The sequence below is a fragment of the Lichtheimia ornata genome (assembly GCF_029851405.1).
Source record: "Lichtheimia ornata isolate CBS 291.66 chromosome Unknown scaffold00013, whole genome shotgun sequence".
Taxonomy (NCBI): Eukaryota; Fungi; Mucoromycota; class Mucoromycetes; order Mucorales; family Lichtheimiaceae; genus Lichtheimia; species Lichtheimia ornata.
In genome coordinates this window covers 210058-229113 of record NW_026695333.1, presented here as the reverse complement: position 1 = coordinate 229113, position 19056 = coordinate 210058, and the positions used below count along the sequence as shown (strand labels likewise).

The 19056-nt window shown below is 43.8% G+C and overlaps 6 protein-coding genes across 6 annotated transcripts; 4 read left to right on the top strand and 2 right to left on the bottom strand.

Annotated features, from left to right (window-relative positions):
* Positions 1–43: 43 nt before the first annotated feature.
* On the top strand, positions 44–1899 carry O0I10_003834 (uncharacterized protein; the record flags this gene model as incomplete). Its single annotated transcript, XM_058483901.1, has 7 exons — positions 44–231; positions 303–477; positions 555–638; positions 703–944; positions 1005–1454; positions 1529–1737; positions 1802–1899. 7 exons carry the CDS (start codon positions 44–46, stop codon positions 1897–1899), a joined length of 1446 nt encoding a protein of 481 aa, XP_058345290.1.
* A 923-nt stretch (positions 1900–2822) lies between these two features.
* O0I10_003833 (uncharacterized protein) lies at positions 2823–5519 on the top strand (the record flags this gene model as incomplete). The annotated part of the gene is made up of 8 exons (XM_058483900.1): positions 2823–2921; positions 2983–3223; positions 3287–3455; positions 3562–3732; positions 3794–3823; positions 3879–4010; positions 4074–4800; positions 4857–5519. 8 exons carry the CDS (start codon positions 2823–2825, stop codon positions 5517–5519), a joined length of 2232 nt encoding a protein of 743 aa, XP_058345289.1.
* A 177-nt stretch (positions 5520–5696) lies between these two features.
* On the bottom strand, positions 5697–7387 carry O0I10_003832 (uncharacterized protein; the record flags this gene model as incomplete). The annotated part of the gene is made up of 4 exons (XM_058483899.1): positions 5697–6972; positions 7033–7109; positions 7162–7245; positions 7301–7387. 4 exons carry the CDS (start codon positions 7385–7387, stop codon positions 5697–5699), a joined length of 1524 nt encoding a protein of 507 aa, XP_058345288.1.
* A 376-nt stretch (positions 7388–7763) lies between these two features.
* O0I10_003831 (ribosome recycling factor) lies at positions 7764–8760 on the top strand (the record flags this gene model as incomplete). Its single annotated transcript, XM_058483898.1, has 5 exons — positions 7764–8013; positions 8099–8214; positions 8314–8405; positions 8468–8627; positions 8683–8760. 5 exons carry the CDS (start codon positions 7764–7766, stop codon positions 8758–8760), a joined length of 696 nt encoding a protein of 231 aa, XP_058345287.1.
* Positions 8761–9742: 982 nt separating this feature from the next.
* O0I10_003830 (uncharacterized protein) lies at positions 9743–13120 on the top strand (the record flags this gene model as incomplete). The annotated part of the gene is made up of 3 exons (XM_058483897.1): positions 9743–11723; positions 11786–12001; positions 12066–13120. 3 exons carry the CDS (start codon positions 9743–9745, stop codon positions 13118–13120), a joined length of 3252 nt encoding a protein of 1083 aa, XP_058345286.1.
* Positions 13121–13274: 154 nt separating this feature from the next.
* O0I10_003829 (uncharacterized protein) lies at positions 13275–14739 on the bottom strand (the record flags this gene model as incomplete). The annotated part of the gene is made up of 3 exons (XM_058483896.1): positions 13275–14259; positions 14329–14649; positions 14708–14739. The coding sequence occupies 3 exons, from the start codon at positions 14737–14739 to the stop codon at positions 13275–13277; spliced, it is 1338 nt and encodes a 445-aa protein (XP_058345285.1).
* Between the last annotated feature and the right edge of the window lie 4317 nt (positions 14740–19056).

Sequence of the window (19056 nt, the reverse complement as noted above, 5' to 3'; positions counted from 1 at the left end):
ACCAACCCCTTGTCGACAGCCCTTGGTTATTCTTGAACTCCTTATGCAATCTTCTTCTCCCTTCAACTCATCCTCTTCCTCACTCGACATGACACAGCATCCCGAGGTTCCATTTGTCCGATCGACAGAAGGGTTTCCACGAAGTGCTCTCGATCGTGCATCTGCTGCCAAGCTACGACTTGAACACAACTACAAGGTGTCGTTGCAACAAGCTATTGAACGTAAACAAAGGTAGTGTGTATATATGTATATGTGGGTTTCTTCATAATGGTTGGTTGACTTTTTCATATTCACGTGATAAGGCGATTGGATGTGGAGAAACGATTACAAGACGAGCAATGTAGCCAAGAAAAGAAGAATCGACAACTTCAATCTTTGGGACGTAAAGAATCACAGTATCTACGATTGCAACGTACACGGCTTGGATTGGATGACTTCATCACTGTCAAAGTGATTGGCAAAGGTGCATTCGGCGAGGCAAGTCTTTTGTGTGGGTGGTCTTTTCCCATTCTCCTTGGATGAATACCCTCAGCGTCTTACGCACTATTTGACAGGTTCGATTGGTACAAGCATGTGATACCGGCAAGATTTATGCAATGAAGACTTTACGTAAATCCGAAATGATGAAAAAGGATCAGGTAAAAGAGCGTATGTGAGAGACGAGGTGATCATGTGTAAGAGGCTAAAGGGTCTTTTTTATAGCTTGCCCATGTTAAAGCTGAGCGTGATGTATTGGCTGAATCCGATTCTCCTTGGGTGACCCAGCTGTACTTTTCATTTCAAGATTCTCAGTACCTGTATCTTATCATGGAGTTTTTACCCGGTGGTGATTTGATGACCATGTTGATCAAGTACGACACATTCAGTGAGCCTGTGACACGATTTTACATGGCCGAGATTGTATTGGCATTGGAAGCGGTACACAAGCTTGGTTTTATTCATCGGTAAGTTCATAGGCGGGAGTTAGCATGAAAAAGGTGATCGCTTAATCATGTTTTTGATAGGGATATCAAGCCTGACAACATATTGATTGATCAAGGAGGACACATCAAGTTATCCGACTTTGGCCTATCGACAGGTTTTCATAAGACGCATCATTCACAATACTATCAGCGACTCTTTGAGGGTGCACAAAATACGAGTGGGACCGAGAGTATCCATCTGACGACCAAGGAAAAGATCGCAACATGGAAAAAGAATAGGAGAGGCATGGCGTATTCAACAGTGGGCACACCTGATTACATTGCACCCGAGATCTTTTTACAAAAGGGCTATGGCCAAGACTGTGATTGGTGGTCGCTTGGTACCATTATGTTTGAATGCTTATGCGGCTATCCACCATTTTGTTCCGATCATCCTCATGATACCTATCGCAAGATTATGAATTGGCGTGAGACTCTCATTTTCCCAGATGACCAGCCACTAAGCCGTGAAGCTGAGGACTTGATTCGGAGGTAAATGCGTGATGAGAGCGGGTATCGAGGGAGAGATGATCAAGCTCAAGCTCATGTATATGTGATTGCTTTAGATTGGTCTGTGATTCTGAATATCGTTTGGGCCGGAATGGTGCCGAAGAGATCAAAGCACATCCATTCTTTGCTGGTGTCAATTGGGCTACTTTGCGATCTGAACCTTCTCCCTACGTACCACAGCTTACTAGCATTACCGATACCAGCCATTTCCCAACCGAAGAGCTCGAGGCTGTTCCCGAGGCTGTAGATACCAGCATGATGCAAGGTAAAGATTACGAGAAGGATGAGGTGATGGAGCAATGAGCTAACATGGGATGATGAATATTTAGTGGACCACACGGATACAGTGAATGCACAAAAGGATTTGGCGTTTGTTGGCTACACATTCAAGCGTTTCGACTACTTGACAAAAAAGAATATACTGTAGTACCGGTAGTTAGTTTAGCAGGATGATGGCATGGATAAAAATCTTATTCCCACTTTAAAAAGTCCCAAGATATGATGGTAGATTGCGCCTAATGTAGGTATTGTAAGACAACATGGCATCATCGGTTGTGATTCGCTGTCATTGATATGCATGATCGTTCCTAATATATGGATCGGAATATCACCAAAGATGGGAAAAATCGGCATTAGTTATCATGTTCCGATTCCCCCACCACCTCCCTTTTCTATGCCACGCTACATATTCGGATGATCATTGAAGGCATGATCATTCTTCCGAGAATTCTGATCTTATACATGACATGTCGATCTATAACAAACGACGTTGCCTGTTGGACTTTTTTATGCCACAATGGATATCTATCCACATCATTGAAATTGCTCGCTTCTTTTCATTCATTTTCAAATACCAAGCAACACTGTTTTTTTTCAAAGAAATATGCAAAGGCAACTCACGACAAAGGGTAAAAGGGGGAGAGTGCGGTAAACAGAGTCCCTGATGATCTGAGTTACAGCCTTGCATACAGCTGGGTGTAGAAAGCGATGATGTTGATGATGTGGAGAAACCCGGGGATGGGGATGAATGTCAATCTTTTCGAAGGTAGGATAAAGTAAAATGTGTTTATATTCATTCAATGCGTATCAAGTCAACATGTAGAAAAATGTGTTACAATCATATGAATTAAGGTTACAAAAGATGTCATCGACCATTGATTCTACTCTTCGGAACTAGCCGTGGATTTTCTAAAGAACAAGCATGGAGGGTAATAAAAAAGCCGATGTTCGCACGGTTCATTGGCTGTGACGTGACTGAGTGCAGGATAGGTGCCGCAACGAGCATTCATGGTGCCACCACCCGTTTTCTTCTTTTACCCGTGTTTATACTTTTTCGGCTGCTTATCTGTTATGAACTCTGATTCCAACAACGATGAACACCATGAGCACCATGCTGGTCGGAAACGATTAAGAGCAACACAAGCATGTGTGATATGTAGGAAAAAGAAGGCAAGTGGCCGCTTGTCTTGTTCGCGAAAACCCCCATGTCAATTGACACCGTGGTCTATAGATCAAATGCGACGGCACCAAACCCGAATGCAATCACTGCCGAGATTCCAATACGCAATGCGAATACACAGAGAGCAAGAAACGTGGACCAAGGAAAGGATACGTGCAAATGTTGGAGGAACGACTCGCACAAATGGAACGACGTATCATACAACTTGGTGGTCCTTCAGCATTACCGGTTGTCACTGAAGCTGATATCAATCACAGTACAAGTCCGAGGAATGGACGTAGTACAATCAAAGGTATGAATCGATTAATGGATGGTATGATGGTCTTTCTTTATTCTCATCTTTTATGTTGTATAGTGGATGACAATTTACCGCCCAAAGAAACAATCATGCATCTGGTCGAGCTCTTTTTCAAATACATCAACTCAGTCTTTCCTATTGTTCATCGAGCCACACTCACGAAGCAGATCGAAGATGGTACAGTGTCGAGGCCATTGTTATGGAGTGTATTGGCAATTGGTGCTCGGTAAGGCTAATAGGAAGTGGCGGCGGCGGGTGTGTGTGGAGATCGAGAAATGGGGGCATGAAAATGGGTAAAAGAGAAACATGTTGCTGAGTAACCGCTTATTCAGTTATTCCGACGATCGCAATATCAAGACGGATCCACCCTACTGGGCCGGCGAACGATTTGCAGCCAAAGCCACTGCTTTGATTGATGGCAGCCTATTGGAACCCACATTGCCCAATCTACAATTTTGGGGTATCATGGCATGTCTTGAATATGGTCGTGCATCGGGAGCAAAGTATGTAAAGTGGGGATGTGTGTTTCAAAAGTAGATCCCGCTAACAAGAAGAAAAATATAGGGCATGGATTTATGCTGGTTTAGCCGTAAGGTAAGAGATTTGAAACAAAGAGGTCTATCATTGGCTTATTAACATTGTACGATAGATTTTGTCAGGAACTGGGATTGAACAAGGAGGAGACTTTGAGCACACCGATCCTGTCAAAGGATGGTACCGTGGATACGGTTGCCATGGCAATGCGACGTCGCATTTTTTGGAGTTGTCTTGCTATTGACAAGTATGTATGCATTTAGATTGGATTATGAGTGTATTTACTAATACATGAACCATGATCCCATAGGTTTTCAAGTGCTGGCACCAATCGTCCACAAGGTTTCCAAAAGATAGACGTCGATGCCAATCCACCCAATATTCCGGAGAGCCTTGTGTTGCGTGATCCCACCCAAAACATTTCAGTATCCGGCAAGCCGATTTCATCCAACAAGCAAACGGTGAATGATTCATTGCTTGATGCCACACGACATTATCTCAAGATTGTACAATTATTTGGCGAAGTCAACAGCATCATGAATCGTGCCAAGAGTGACTCTTCATGCATTGTGTGGCCACCTGTTCCCGAATACAATGGCTTGGATACCAGTCTAAGGAATTGGCGAGATAATCTACCGGATCATCTTCAATTTACAACGGTCAATGTCGAGAAGCACAAAGATCATGCTGGTCTCAATTCTTTCAACACATGGTTATCAATGCATGCTGTATGGTGCTCATCGTTGATGGTTTTACATCGTGGAAGTCTTGCCTATGGTGATATTCGATCAGTGGATGTGGATCCTGGTATATATCGTGCTATACAATCAAGCATTGAAACGTGCAAAGTCAGCGTGCGAACAGCTGCTGGTGTATTCAGGGCGATGCGTGATCTATGTGGTGCCAACATTCTCCCTTTTATGGGTTACTCAGCATACGTCTTTGCCACTGTGCTTATGACATCCACATTTTCCAAGGGTCCTGAAGCATGCAGGAGGAGTAGTACAGCATTAAGGATATTGTACGACCTCATTGATGTAAGTTTTACCACCAACCTACTAGCAACAGATCAATGTATTAACGACTTCTTTAGTCACTTAAACCATATTGGCCAATGTGCGAGCGATTGGCGAATACAGCAAGTGATTTATTGGTTGCACATAGCCGACTTTATCAGCCTACGAGCGAACGTCAAGGATTCCCATATGATAGTCAAGACAATACAACAGCTGCTCTTTATTCTCAACCAGCTCCTCCACCACCACAACAACATTCACCATCAGCAGCAGCCATGATGGGTACTTCAACACAAAGTAATACAACGCCACCCACATCGAGCGCCCCGAATGACATACCATACAACACAATGGCCACATTATCACATGCACCACCACCAACATCGGCACCTGCACCCATGGAACAAAATACCATGACAACAACAACAACAGCACCACCACCGCCACCGCCACCAGCAGCAGCAACTGAAATTCCGCAACAGTCATTCCAATCTATTCTAGCAAGCGACTTTTCCAATTCACAACAGCTAAACATCGACTTTGACAGCCTTGATTTTCTCAATGATAGCGCACTCTTTGGACAGATCATGTTTGATGCTCGACCTAATATGGTACCCAACACCTTGTCCAATGCGTTCGCTTATCCTACAATGCAAAACTTTACGCCTGATACCAATACAGCGTCCCCAGCCATGCAGGGATACGCCCCACCTCAGCCTGAAGCATGGGATACTCAATAGATTGTTATATTCGCCTTTTGATTTCTTTTTCCCCTTTTCCTGTAAATCAGTACCCTCCCATCATTCTTACACATTTATCTCTTTTCGTGTTATTGTTATTTCAATAAAGCATGTGTATTGTAGTAGTCATCATCCTTCTTCTATGTCCTGCATTTGCCTATTAAAGTTCTAGTGCTACTAGTGATCAAGGATTCTAAGACAGCCTGTGACGATCTTATTCTCGAGAACGGCACCAGATGGAATATCGATGTGCTCACCATGATTAGCGACAATAATAACGGTCCCTTTAAGTGTGACATTGGAACCAAAGACAACATCGCCAGTGACAGTGAGATGATCTAATTCAAGAATGTGGGGGATGGTCTTGAGCCGGGACAAAAAGTTGTTGACCTTTTTGAATTCATCACCAAGCTTGACGAGTGGCACGGTATGGAACATACGCTGAGGATTCATCGTGAGCTGGCCATGGACAAGCTTATACAAATCGGAGGTGACGAGGAAGAGATCCGAGGTGGATTTGACAGGCAAGAAACGGGATCGAGGCACATTGACACCACGTGCATTACCAAAGTGCTTGATAGCTGCACCTACTGCTGTCTCCAATTGGATCACCTTTTGGCCACTATCGGTTGTTTTGTTGTTGACAATGATCTCGAGATCCATATTATCTTGATCCATCAATCGCTTTAAAGCACGTAGGTTGATCCAAATGTTGTTGGTGTTGAAGATGTTGAATTTCTTGATGGACTTGAAATCCTCCACGTGCTCATCGGGTACTTGAGCAATCTCAAGAAGACGAATCTTGCCATCGTAATCAATCAACGTACCACCCTTAATATCAGCCCTTGTCTTATCAGTCACCTCCATAATAAAGTCCGTGTCTTCTTCCACCATGTAATGCAAAATGTTCAAATCCACCGTTGCACCAAGATTATCCACATTCGATACAAAGAGGTACTCTTTACCAGAGGCAAGCAATTCATCAAGGACACCTGATTGATACAAGCTTTCATACAAATCACCATGTCCAGGAGGGTACCATTCATCAATGGGTGAATCGGGTGAACGAGGCACTGGCAAAAATGACTCCTTTTTGATGCGTGGGTACTTGCTTTGGTTGAATGTACGCAAAGTAACACTATGACGCTCGTACTTTTTCACAATGCGCTTGGTTTCTTCATCGGTGTTGAACGAATTCATCAAGATAAATGGGACATCGGCACCATAGGTCTTGTTAAGATACTCGACTTGGCGCACCGATAGATCAAGAAAACTCATGCCGTCACGCACTTCAATGGCCGATTTGGGACCCACACATCCCATGGTTGTTCCAAGGCCACCATTGAGTTTTAACACGGCAAGCTTTTGAAGATCTTGGGATGCTTTACATTCTGGAATATCCTGGTAGCGCACAATTTGCTCGGGTGAGGGTGATTGAATCTTGTCCCAATCACTGCATATGAACGTAAGTGTTGGTCTGTGCGTCATTGTTTGTTGTATACAATCCACTTACAGCTTGCATCTCTTGGCACGTTCATCAAGAAATCGTGTAAACAAGAGATAAAATGCATCCATTTGGCTTTGGAACATCTACTCAAGTGTATCAGATTTTCATGTTGAGTGGCAATCGAGTATGGATTACCTTGTCCTTGGATTCGGTCTTTAACTGGTCCAGCTCAGATTTGACCGATTTTGCCGCCGCAGCATAACTCGCACCTTGGAAATCCTACATCCCCACATGTTAGCACTCTACGTTATCATCTTATTATGTATACACTCACCAATGTAGAAAGGGTGTGTGGATGATGTCTATCCAACATGCTGCTATTACGGTTATTTGTCATGGCGACGTCCGTGCTTGGAGACATAAAAGATGGACGAGGGTAAAAAGAAAGAAGTGATGGATATGTATGTGTAGTGGTGGTGTGAATTGGAGTGGAAGATGATGATGGAAAAATCACGGAAGCCATCGAATTTATTATGGGGGTGTCGTTAGTGACAAACAATGAGAGACATGTCAATAACAAACGCAATGATGATGTATTCTTTACCCTCCCTTTTTTTAGAGTTGCAACGTAAAAAACAAGACACCCATATATTTTAGGAAACCAGTAGTACTACTAGCAGCAGCAGCAGCCAACCCAGCAACAATAGCAGGAATGATTTCGGTACCTAATGTCTCAGTCTCCTCTCTCTCTCGCTTTGAAAGTTTTTCTCTTCCAGATCCCTACTCCATTGAACACCATGGCCAGTCGTTTCATTCCACGATCCTTTACAGTAGCTGCATGTCGACCATTCACGCCTGCCATGCAGATCCGATCGTATGCAAAAAAAAGCAAAAAACAAGCAGCAGCAGCGGCAGCAGCATCCTCTTCTTCTGACAGCGAAGTTGTGCGAGTCTTTGACCAAAGCAAGTTACAAGACCGTATGGATGGCACTATTGCTTCACTCAAAGAGCAGTTTAGCACGTTGCGTGTAGGCCGTGCTAATCCTGGTATGTGATACACAAAACAAAGAAATCGGATGGATGATTGTTTGTTAATAACATGCCGCACGGGTTTCTCAATGGATGACAATAGCTGTTCTCGATCATGTGCGTGTTCGTATTGAAGGTTCCAGCTATGCATTGCGTGATCTTGCTCAAGTAAGCATCCGTGATCCACAAACATTGCTTGTCGCTGTACATGACGCCGAGGTTGGTATAGTTGAATGGATGTTGGGGGTGGGAGGTTGCATGGGTGGTGTTGTTTGTTGCTTTCAAACCTCAAGGATGTTGCTAACAATGGACGTATAGTTTCGCTCGGCAGTTGACAAGAGCATCCGTGAAGCAGGCCTCAATTTGAACCCTGTCGTCGAAAACGAAATGATTCGCATTCCTATACCAAAGTACGTATTCCCAATCAACAAGGATACAAGGTGTATTGACATCATTTTGTGTGTGTGTGTAGAGCCACCAAGGAGACACGTGACAAGATGAGCAAGGTTGTAAGCCAAATGAGTGAACAAATGAAATCCAAGATCCGCAATATCCGCCAAGATGGCATGAAGCAATTAAAACAAGACGCCAAATCTGCACCTGCTGATGAGATCAAGAAATTAGAAAAATTGGCAAGTAGTTTGGAAATGTTAATGCCACGTGCTTCTGCTTACACAATGAATCTAGGTTCAAACAATGACTGACAAACACAACAAGGTTATTGATGAGCTCATCAAGTCTAAAGTTAAAGAGATCCAATCTTAGAGAAAAGTAAAATGTTTATATTCCTTCATCTCAAAGTTTGTTATTGATATCGACCCTATGTCATGTTGAGGGGGATAAAGCCTGTAATTAGGTGGTGGAGCATTCAGTATGTAGCCCGTTTGAGACATTGACCGAGCTATGTGCTGAGTCCCTCATACTCTTGGTTATCATCGACGTATCCTAGCGCCCACCAATCTCTATTAAACAGGTCTCTGCAAAGGAATTGGTATACATTCAGGTCCAAGGAATTGATATGCAACCAGCTTTTACCAAAACAAAGAAAGCCTACGTAGACGGCTGATTAGCGTATTCTATCATCTAATACAAGATGCATGGTAACAATATAAGTGCTCAATTCCATCATGGACATAAGGGGTTTGTGCTGCTGGCGGGCATTACATAGCAATTCGGGTGTAAAACAAGAAGATGCATTGTGTTTTGGCGAGCCATTCACATGCACTGCCTGACATCTACTACTACGCACTATGTACAAGAAGACGTGCAAGAATGTGCATGAATTTAAGTTTGGATGCTGCTCCCTTGTGCATGCGATTTATTTTAGTCAAGTAATGTAGCTGGGCTGCTGCCAAAGTTTTTCCAGAAACAAGGGGTAATAATACACGTGGTGTTACGTACAAAGATAATGTTGATATGATGATGATGATAAGCATAAAGAGACTTGCATTTACATGTACGTGATCCAATGCAGGTGAAACAACAAAGCTGCATTGATTTACACGACCCAAATCCAGGTACAAATCACACACACACACAGAGCATTGATCTTTATTTAACAAAGTTGTGATATGAAACCAAAGGAGGTTGAGATGCACGTTATGCGTTTGTGCTACATAGCTGTCGTTGTGATGAATGTGCTCTTGCTGCTTCGGCTAAAAATTGAGGTGCCTATAGTTCATTATGTTTTCTTTTTTTGGCTCGCCCTTATTATCGCTTCCCTCTCATCACAAGGTGCCCATTCAGCATGACTACTGAGGATGATCCACAGCCCGTCTCATTTCAGGAGTTGAAGAAACGATGGGCTCAACAACAAGAAGCTACTCGTCCTCCCGATCAGTCATCGCCGCCTCCTCCTGCTGCTGTCAAGCCAGCTTCGAAATCACCACCACCAGCACCACAACAGCAACATCCAATGGTCGTGTCATCCTATGTTGACCCTCCTTTGCAGAATTCTCGACCCTCGGTAACGACAACGACTCGGCCTCGTATTCCACCCAAACCGCCTGTGCGTGCTGCAACAACTAGTCATGGAGAAGCTCCCGCTGCTGTTTCTATGCTCACTCATCAATTTGGCCATTTGACAACTCGACCTTCACGACAAGATGTATCCTCGTCTACTCAACAAGCGTCATCGTCTCAGGACCCATTCTGTGATAATAGTGAAGAAGAGGAAGAGGAAGCACAGGATTCCAGTGATAGTGGTATCAGCTTGACAAGTAGTGGTAACGAACAGCAACAGCAACAGCAGCAACCATCTCCACAGCAACCACCACAGCAACCACCTCCACCACCCAGACAATCATCCTTACATCTATTTCATGCACGAACACCACCACCACCTCCACCACCTAGCAAGAAATACCATAGCGCTGCTCGTATACCCTCATCCAATCATAGCAACAACAACAACAACAAATCTTGTACTGATTCGAATGTATCCATATCTCCTCCAAGTTTACCACCACGTCCTACTCTTTATAGTCGTAGTCAACCTGAACCAGCTCCTGTACTACCACCACGACCTTCTACTTCTACGCTTGCACGTTCACATACCATTGCTGCAGCTGGTATTGGTGGATACCATCATCACCATCACCATCAACATCACATGCAAGCCCCACCCATACCAACATCATCATCTCAACCTTCTGAGGACGATAATCGATTACGACGATCACAAAGCACACGAGCCACCAGTGCACGCAAAGCGATTCAAATGCAACAAGTGAATGGAGTGTATCCTGATTTCAATAACGCCTCTCGCAAAAAGCCATTTATTCGTCGTGAGCGTAAGATCCATACGGGACATCGTGGGACCATTCGCGCAGTAGCAGCATGTGGAAGATACTTGGCAACGGGTGCTCATGAGACTCGGCTTTGGAATACGGATTTGAATCAGCATTTGTACTCGATTGATTCCGCTGCGCCCAATGATAATGCCGACAAGATTTATGCATTGGCCTTTGCACCTACACCATTACCCAAGGATGAAGGTGCCTTTTTGTGGGTGGGTCTCAAAGAAGGCGAGCTTATGATCATCGATACTTCGCTTGGACGTATTGTCACTCGACCCCAATCACGCCATGATCAAACCATCACCGCCATTATGCGGTACCGCAACACTGAAATATGGACATTGGATGAAGGAGGCACCTTGTGTATATGGGACGCACACTCGATTGGATTGAGAGATCAACGTACAGTCACCCCAAGGACTACAGCAACCTTGTTGACACGTGAAAGGCACTTGTGGATGTCATCAGGACGTACGATCGAGGTGTATCGTGATGGCATGGAGGAGCATGAAATTCCACGTGTACGCATTCCCAATGATCTTGGCAACATTACTCAGTTTGCTACGGTGCCCTATCACGTAGGCAAGGTAGTAGCTGCTCATGACAATGGCAAAGCAAGTGTATGGGATGCCAACACCCTGGAACGTCTCGAAGTCATCACCGTTTCCATGTATGGTATCACTTCCATGGTCGCTGTGGGCGAGCATCATGTATGGATGGGCTATAATACGGGCATGATTTACGTATACGACACAAGGCCTGTACGTTGGACAGTCGTCAAGATGTGGAAAGCACATGATAGTGCTATTGTCAAGCTCGTCGTTGAGGATATTGGAATGGCCATTGGGGATGAAACTACGCAGGTGGTTAGTGTGGACTCACATGGTTACATGTCATTATGGGATGGTTTATTGCCTGAATATTGGAAAGGTAAAAGAAGGGATGAATATATGTGGGTACACAGGGTATTAATAGCGTTCATTTGATGATAGATCAAAAGATGCAAATGTATCAAGGCGACTTTTGTCGAGAGCGAGACACACGCGTGCTTATTTGTTCATGGAATATTGATGCCAACAAGCCTGAAAAGTTGACAGCGAGTGACGACAAGTTGGTGCGTGAATGGTTACGAGGCATGCAGGATCCTGATATTATTGTCGTGGGCATACAAGAAATTGTTGATTTGGAATCCAAGAAACAAACAGCTCGTAAGTTTGAATGTGTTCTTTTCCTTTTCGATTATCATCGTCCTCATCCTCCATACGTAATTAGGTTCATTGTTTGCCTCACGCAAAAAGATCGAATCCTTACAAGAAGCTGATGAGCTTTTGACACATCGATATACGTTATGGCATGACCATTTGGTGCAAGTGATTCGCGACAATTACAAGCATGCTGATTATACCGTGATCAAGACCGATCAACTTGTGGGCTTGTTCAGCTGTATCTTTGTCAAATCGAGTGAGTTGCGGCGTGTGTCGAATGTGGAATCGGCCGTTGTCAAGACCGGTATGAAAGTGATGAACAAGAGTCTCCATGGCAACAAAGGTGGTATCGCTATTCGATTTCAGCTGGATGATGCATCACTCTGCTTTGTCAATTGCCATCTTGCAGCTGGCCAATCTCATACGCAACAACGTAATGCCGATGCTGAAGGGATCTTGCAATCAGCCGATTTTCGTGCACGTGACGATGACAATGGCGTGTTTTCCAATGGTGGTGATGGCAGCATGATTCTGGATCATGAACACTGTTTCTTGTCGGGTGATCTCAATTACCGCATCAACATGAACCGTGACAAGGTGATCGATTGTATTCAAAATATGGAGCGAGATGAAGCTTTGGCCTATCTACAAAAGGAGGATCAATTGCTCAAACAACGCATTGTCAACCCACTCTTCAAGTTACTTTTATTCCAGGAAAGCCGCATCGACTTTCTTCCCACATACAAATATGATCCAGGAACAGATTATTATGATAGATCGGAAAAGAAACGTGTGCCTGCATGGTGTGATCGTATCTTGTACCGTTCCAAGAATGCTGAAAATTTGTTTTATCGACGTCATGAAGTACTTGCTTCCGATCATCGACCTATTAGTGGTGGCTTCCGTGTCCGTGTCAAGCAAATTGATCGATCGAAAGAGCGTGAGGTGGCTTTCAGAATTGAGGAGGCATGGTACGAACATTATCTTCAGCTGGTTCAGGAACGCAAGGTGACCTTCCTTACCGATTATGGTTTATTTGATGCACATGAAGCAAAATCTCGATTGCAGGCCACAGATTGGGACGTAGGACGTGCCATAGAACAAGCACTCTATAGCAAATAACTACACACTATGTACATAATAACATTTTTTGTGACTCCAAAGACAAGAATTATGGTATTAGCAATCAAGAACATGATGATGGATTGGGGAAAAAGCAAATCATTGTTGAGTATTTTTTAAAGTACAATGGAGGGGATTTATCAAATGTGCTGTGTTACGAGTAGCAAAAGACATCGGGATCCATACAATCGTCATACATGTAAAAGGAAGGCATCACACAATTGGCCCGATCCAAATACCAAAAGCCATTATCCAACTGGCAAACGGTGACAGTCATGACCATTCCAGGCATCATGTGCTTTGTGGTGCTATGCTCCAACAAAATATCCAGGGTATCGTTTTCATCTTCATAGTTGGCGAGAGTAACCTTGGCCAAAGTATTATCTGGGGCCTTGGCATCCAATTGTTCAATATCCTTGAGCTTGACAAAGAGGTTCTCACGTTGATCCACCGTCTTTCGCTGATCTGGATCCTTGACAACAGGCGACACCATGGCCTTTGCTTCATCTTGTTCCTTGGCATCTCCAAATGTATCCATCATAAACTTGTCAAACATGTTCTTTGTCTTGTTTGTTGATCCCATCCATGAAGCTGCCTCAAACGCCCAAGCTGATTGCATACCACCACCAAATAACACAGCACATGCTCTGCTGAAATCGCCTGGTAATCCTGACATGATCTTCTTGCATAGAGGAAGTTCGATCTTGGCTTGAGCGACGACTTGACGTGCACGTGCGATATCATCGGCATATTCGGGACACACGTTCCGGATTTGGAGATAGCGTAAAAATGCGTCCACCAAAAGAGGTGCATCAATGAAATCTTGTTGTCCAATGAATAAACTCTCGCGTACAAAAGTGTTGCCAAGATAGACTTGAGCCACCTCCGTGAAGTTGACCTCGAGTTCTTCATCATCCTCTGGAACAATAGCTGTGCTCATTTTGGCAGCATCCCAATCTGGTTCACCGTCAGCATCTTGATCACCACCCGTCGCACGACCCATAAATGCATTGGGACCCGTCTCAATACCACCAAAGCGCAAATAGTTGTCAAAGATGGCGCGCTTTCCCTCTGAAAACTTGTGATTCTTCTTGTACTTCCAAATAGCATACTCGACGCGCTGGGATAAAGGCAATGATCTATTGACGACGACCACAACACAATCAGGTACCATCCCATATACGTGTGTAATATCAACGTTGACTTACGGATCATAAGGATTATCGATCACATCCTCGTTGTACTTTTCTTGATAATTGTCAGGGATCTCGCTGCCAGCTTCAGGAAGGTTGGCTGTCTTGGATTTCTTTTTCTTTTTCTTCTTCTTCTTGGGCTGGTTGGAAGACACCACGTCTACAGGCGTTGATAACCCATTCGGCATACTCGATCCACTTTCTTCTGCTGCCTGCTCATTGTTGTCATTCTCGGTCGCTTCGTTATCAACTTCACTTTGCTGCTGTTGCTGCTGCTCCCTTTCTTTGTCATTTTCCTCATCGATCTGTTCTCGAAGAGACGCCAATAGATCTTCCCTGCAATAGAATAAACAATTAGAGACTCTTTGTACATGCTCACTGTCAGTGCACTTACACGTATTGTTCCCGATCCTCGTTCGTGTCCATTAACGTGTGTCTGTCAAAAGGCGGGTCGTGAAAGAGAGGAGGGCAGTAAAATCAGGGTGCGGTTTTGGCACTTTAACCCAGTCAACGTCAGCTGCTTAACTCATTGTTCTACATTTTCAATACAAAGAAACTCGTTTACCTTATTATCTTTCATTACCATCAGCATCGTAAATAACATATGATGACATCGTCTAATACATATACTGCATCTGCAAAATTGGGTTGAGTGTTGTTACTATGCACTGGTGGATGAACTTCCTAATAATGCATGTGTCTACGCGGTGATCAATCAACCAATTAATGCTCCACATTAGTTCTCAAATCACATACATCGAATAAAGCTAGCTGAGATCAATGGTGATGATCAGGTTCTACGCGATGGGCGATGATCTTGAACAGGCAAGCGAGGATGCCGAGCTTAAAGAGTGGATGAGTGGCGAGGTATGCCATTTGTTAAGGATGTCAAGCGTATCTCCCGGTGTATAGTAATAACAATACTCGAAGATCTTAATCCAAAAAAGGAACGTTGCTATGATGTTATTGACAAGATCTTCTAATACAAAAGAAAGGGAGGTGAGTTACATGCAATCGAATACAGCCTTTATTCAAGACACAATGAATCCTTTTCTTTTTCTTAATTTCCTTCATTACATCATTCACAGGTGAACCATAAATCTTTGTATAGTACAATCCAACAAGTTCTCACACATGACGAGGTCCAACTCAGGATCTCTTACACTATAGCGTCTTGGGAAGGATTGGTCAATGTAACCTGTATTTGCTAAAGTAACCTTTTACTGTTATCCAACATCATTCACAAGAGATAGATTTGCGCATCACTTTAATGGGAGATATACATCGATTTGGAAATCTTCTATCCTTTGGGCGTGCATTGTGCTAAGATGGATAATAAGTGGCACTTGATGCGTGATGGTGAATTACATGCATATGCAGTTGGGTGATGATGATTGTACTTGGTTGACATGTTGCACAAAAGATGATGATTGTAGCTGCCATGGAATAGCGTGTGTAATTCTCCAATCGTCCAAGTTGAAAGCATCAAGACCAAGTAGACAATGCCCTCTTCCACGCGTTGTATATATCCAATCCCCTTCCATCCCACATGCCAAAGCAATATTCAGATCCATTTCCATAGCAATCATTCGTATGCATTGAAGCACCTTGCTACACGTAAATAAAGCTGCTTCTATATAACGGTTGTCTGCTGTTCACGTACAAAAAGACTGCAAGGCAGGTTGCTGCAAGTAAAGAACGCTGTTTGAGACAATGGAGTAAGATCTTGCTAGTAGCAACTGCTAAAATGAACGCTGTTACATTTGATTGTGGCAGAGAATCGTACAAGAGCGTGTGTTGTGTCAAGAGGCTCGTGTGTTGTAGAAGAGTGACAAGAAGGTTGTGTGCACTCCATGCATTTGCCATTCAGTCAAAGACAATCGGATCGAGAGTGTTGTAGGATTGACATGATGGGTTGAAGCAGGACAATCGTTCGCAGGTGGTAGTTGTATACTTGAATGGGGCCAACAGTTGAGAATGGAGGAAGAGACAAGAAGTTGTAGGAGTGGAAGAAGTAGAAATTAAATAGATTTCTCTTACGTTGGATGATGTTTCTTTGTTTGAGCATTGTTCAATCAAATCCACTCGAATAAAGAAAGCTGAAGGATGGAGATGATCGGCTGGAGCAGGACAATCGTTTGTATGCATTGGATTGGGTAATGAAGATGATTGGAAAGAATGGGCTATCAACCAGCAGTTTACAAATAACTTTGCAAAATGATTTTTGTGAAATTGGATGATGAGCATGCTGGGCTGGAGCAGGACAATCGTTCACATGCATTGGATTGGGAAACAAAGATGATTGGGAGGAATGGGCTATCAAGTGGCAGTTTACGTATAACTAACCAGATAAAATTTTCTGATATTGGATGATACTTCTGTGTTTGAGCGTTGCTCAGTCAAATCCCCCCGGATCAAGGTAACTGACTCATGGACATGCATGTCCAAAGTAGGGGAATCGTTCCTACGCAGTGGATTGGGAAACAAAGGTGAATGGGAGGAAATCACTATCAACTACCAATTGATGAAGGGTTACTATGTATTATGCATTGCCCTTTCGAGTTGCATGATAGGCTGGGTTACACAAACACGCCCGGGCGCGCGTCTGCGTCGTTTGCTCTATCAGGGTCTAGCTACTTGTCACTGAACAAAGACCACGCTTCATATAGCATCATGCTTACAGCATAGTGAAAACATAAAGACTCCCATAACTCAGAATCTTACAATCAAACGTGGGCTCCTTAATAGATCAACGTGCTTGCCGGGGTCAAAGGAATCTTGTGTCAAAGTATGAAGTTCATCGTGGGCGATCCCAGATTTCGCAATGTCGCTACCAGCCAAACTGGATCTGGGGGTCGACCTCTTCGACGGCGACGACCAAAAAATATTTTTTGGGCTAGTTGCGACATTGAACGTGAAACTTTCACACAAGGTGCTGTTGGCCAAGCTGAGCCCATTGCTCTATTCAAAACCCCACGTTCGATTGTAAAGTTTGGAGATACAGGCACCTTTATGTTTGTAAGCGTGATGCTATATGACAAGTGGTCTTTGTTTAATGTAAAGTAGCTAGACCCTGACAGAGCAAAAGATGCAGAGGGTCGTGTTGTGTAACACAGCTGCGTTTGCATGAATGAAGGGCCAATGTATAATTACTTTATGGATCATCTAGGAACAGGCATGTATTGCTAGCTAACGGCCACTTTTATCCAATCATCATTGTTGCGTGATTCACTGGATGGGAACGATGCCCCTGCTCCAGACATTCATTTCCATGATTAAAGTAGGTTGATCCTAGCTGATTTGACTGAGCTACGGTCAAAGAGAGATTACATCACTCCGGACATAGAGCACGCTCGATGTAGCTCAACCGATGTAATCTTGTGTGAGTGTAACTCAACCAAATCAACTCGGATCAACCTACTTTAATCATGGAAATGAATGTCTAGAGCAGGAGCATCGTCCACCTACAATAGAATGCACAAAAGTTGGGAATGCACAAAAGTGGCTATCAGCTGCCAATGTATGACATAAAGTGAGGGTCGCGTACCTTTCATGCATTGTCCCTGAAGTCCTGACTTTTTAGCTGAGTTACCCAAAGAGGTCCTTCTGCATCTTTGGCTCTCCAGGGTCTAGCTACTTGGCAATGAACAAAGACCACTTCTCATATAGCATCACGCTTACAAACATAAAGGTGCTTGTATCTCCAAACTTTACAATGAAACGTGGGGTTTTTATTAGAGCAATGTGCTCGGCTTGGCCAACAGCACCTTGTGTGAAAGTTTCACGATCGAGCTTGCCAATCCCAGATTTCGCAAATGTCGCTACCAGCCAAACTGGATCTGAGGGTCGACCTCTTCGACGACGACGAGCAAAAAAATATTTTTTGGGCTGTTTGCGTCATTGAATGCGAAACTTTCACACAAGGTGCTGTTGGCCAAGCCGAGCCCATTGCTCTATTCAAAACCCACGTTTCATTGTAAAGTTTGGAGATACAGGCACCTTTATGTTTGTAAGCGTGATGCTATATGAAGAGTGGTATTCGTTCATTGTCAAGTAGGTGGACCCTGGCAGAGCAAAAGATGCAGAGGGACGTGTTTATGTAACACAGCTATCTTGCATGACTGGAAGGATTGATGGATTATACTTTATGACTATCCACAATAGTCTATATATTGCACGCTATCAGCCATTTCCTCACAATCAGCGTTGTTGCAAAATCCATTGCATGTGAAAGATTCTCCTGCTCCAGCCCATCATTTCCATCATTCAAGTTGCTTGATCCGAGCTGATTTGACTGAGCTACACCCAAACAGAGAATGTGTCAATTCTTGAAAGACAGACCCTGCGAATGTCTCCGTCTTTCAAACTTTTGGACGCTCTCGTTCCAAATTTTCAAATGAAGCGTGAGGATTTTATTTGAACAAAGTGGATCAGCATGCTCGGAGCACCATCCTGACTAATTTTCAAGTTGGAAGTGGGCAACTTCGGGGCGGTGGGCTGTCCGCTCTTTTGATCCCATCATCCACCATTTGGGTCGCCCCGCATTTTAAATCTTCACAATGAAGCCTGCGACTTTTTAATGAATGAAGTTGATCAGCATGTCCCAGCGAACCTTCTGACAAAGTTTCAGGTTACAGATGGGGAATCCCAAGCTAATACATACTATTTCGATCAATCATGAATCCGGGGCTGACCTCCATTGCCGACTTACATAGTAAACCCACGTTGCACCCTCCCATCCCA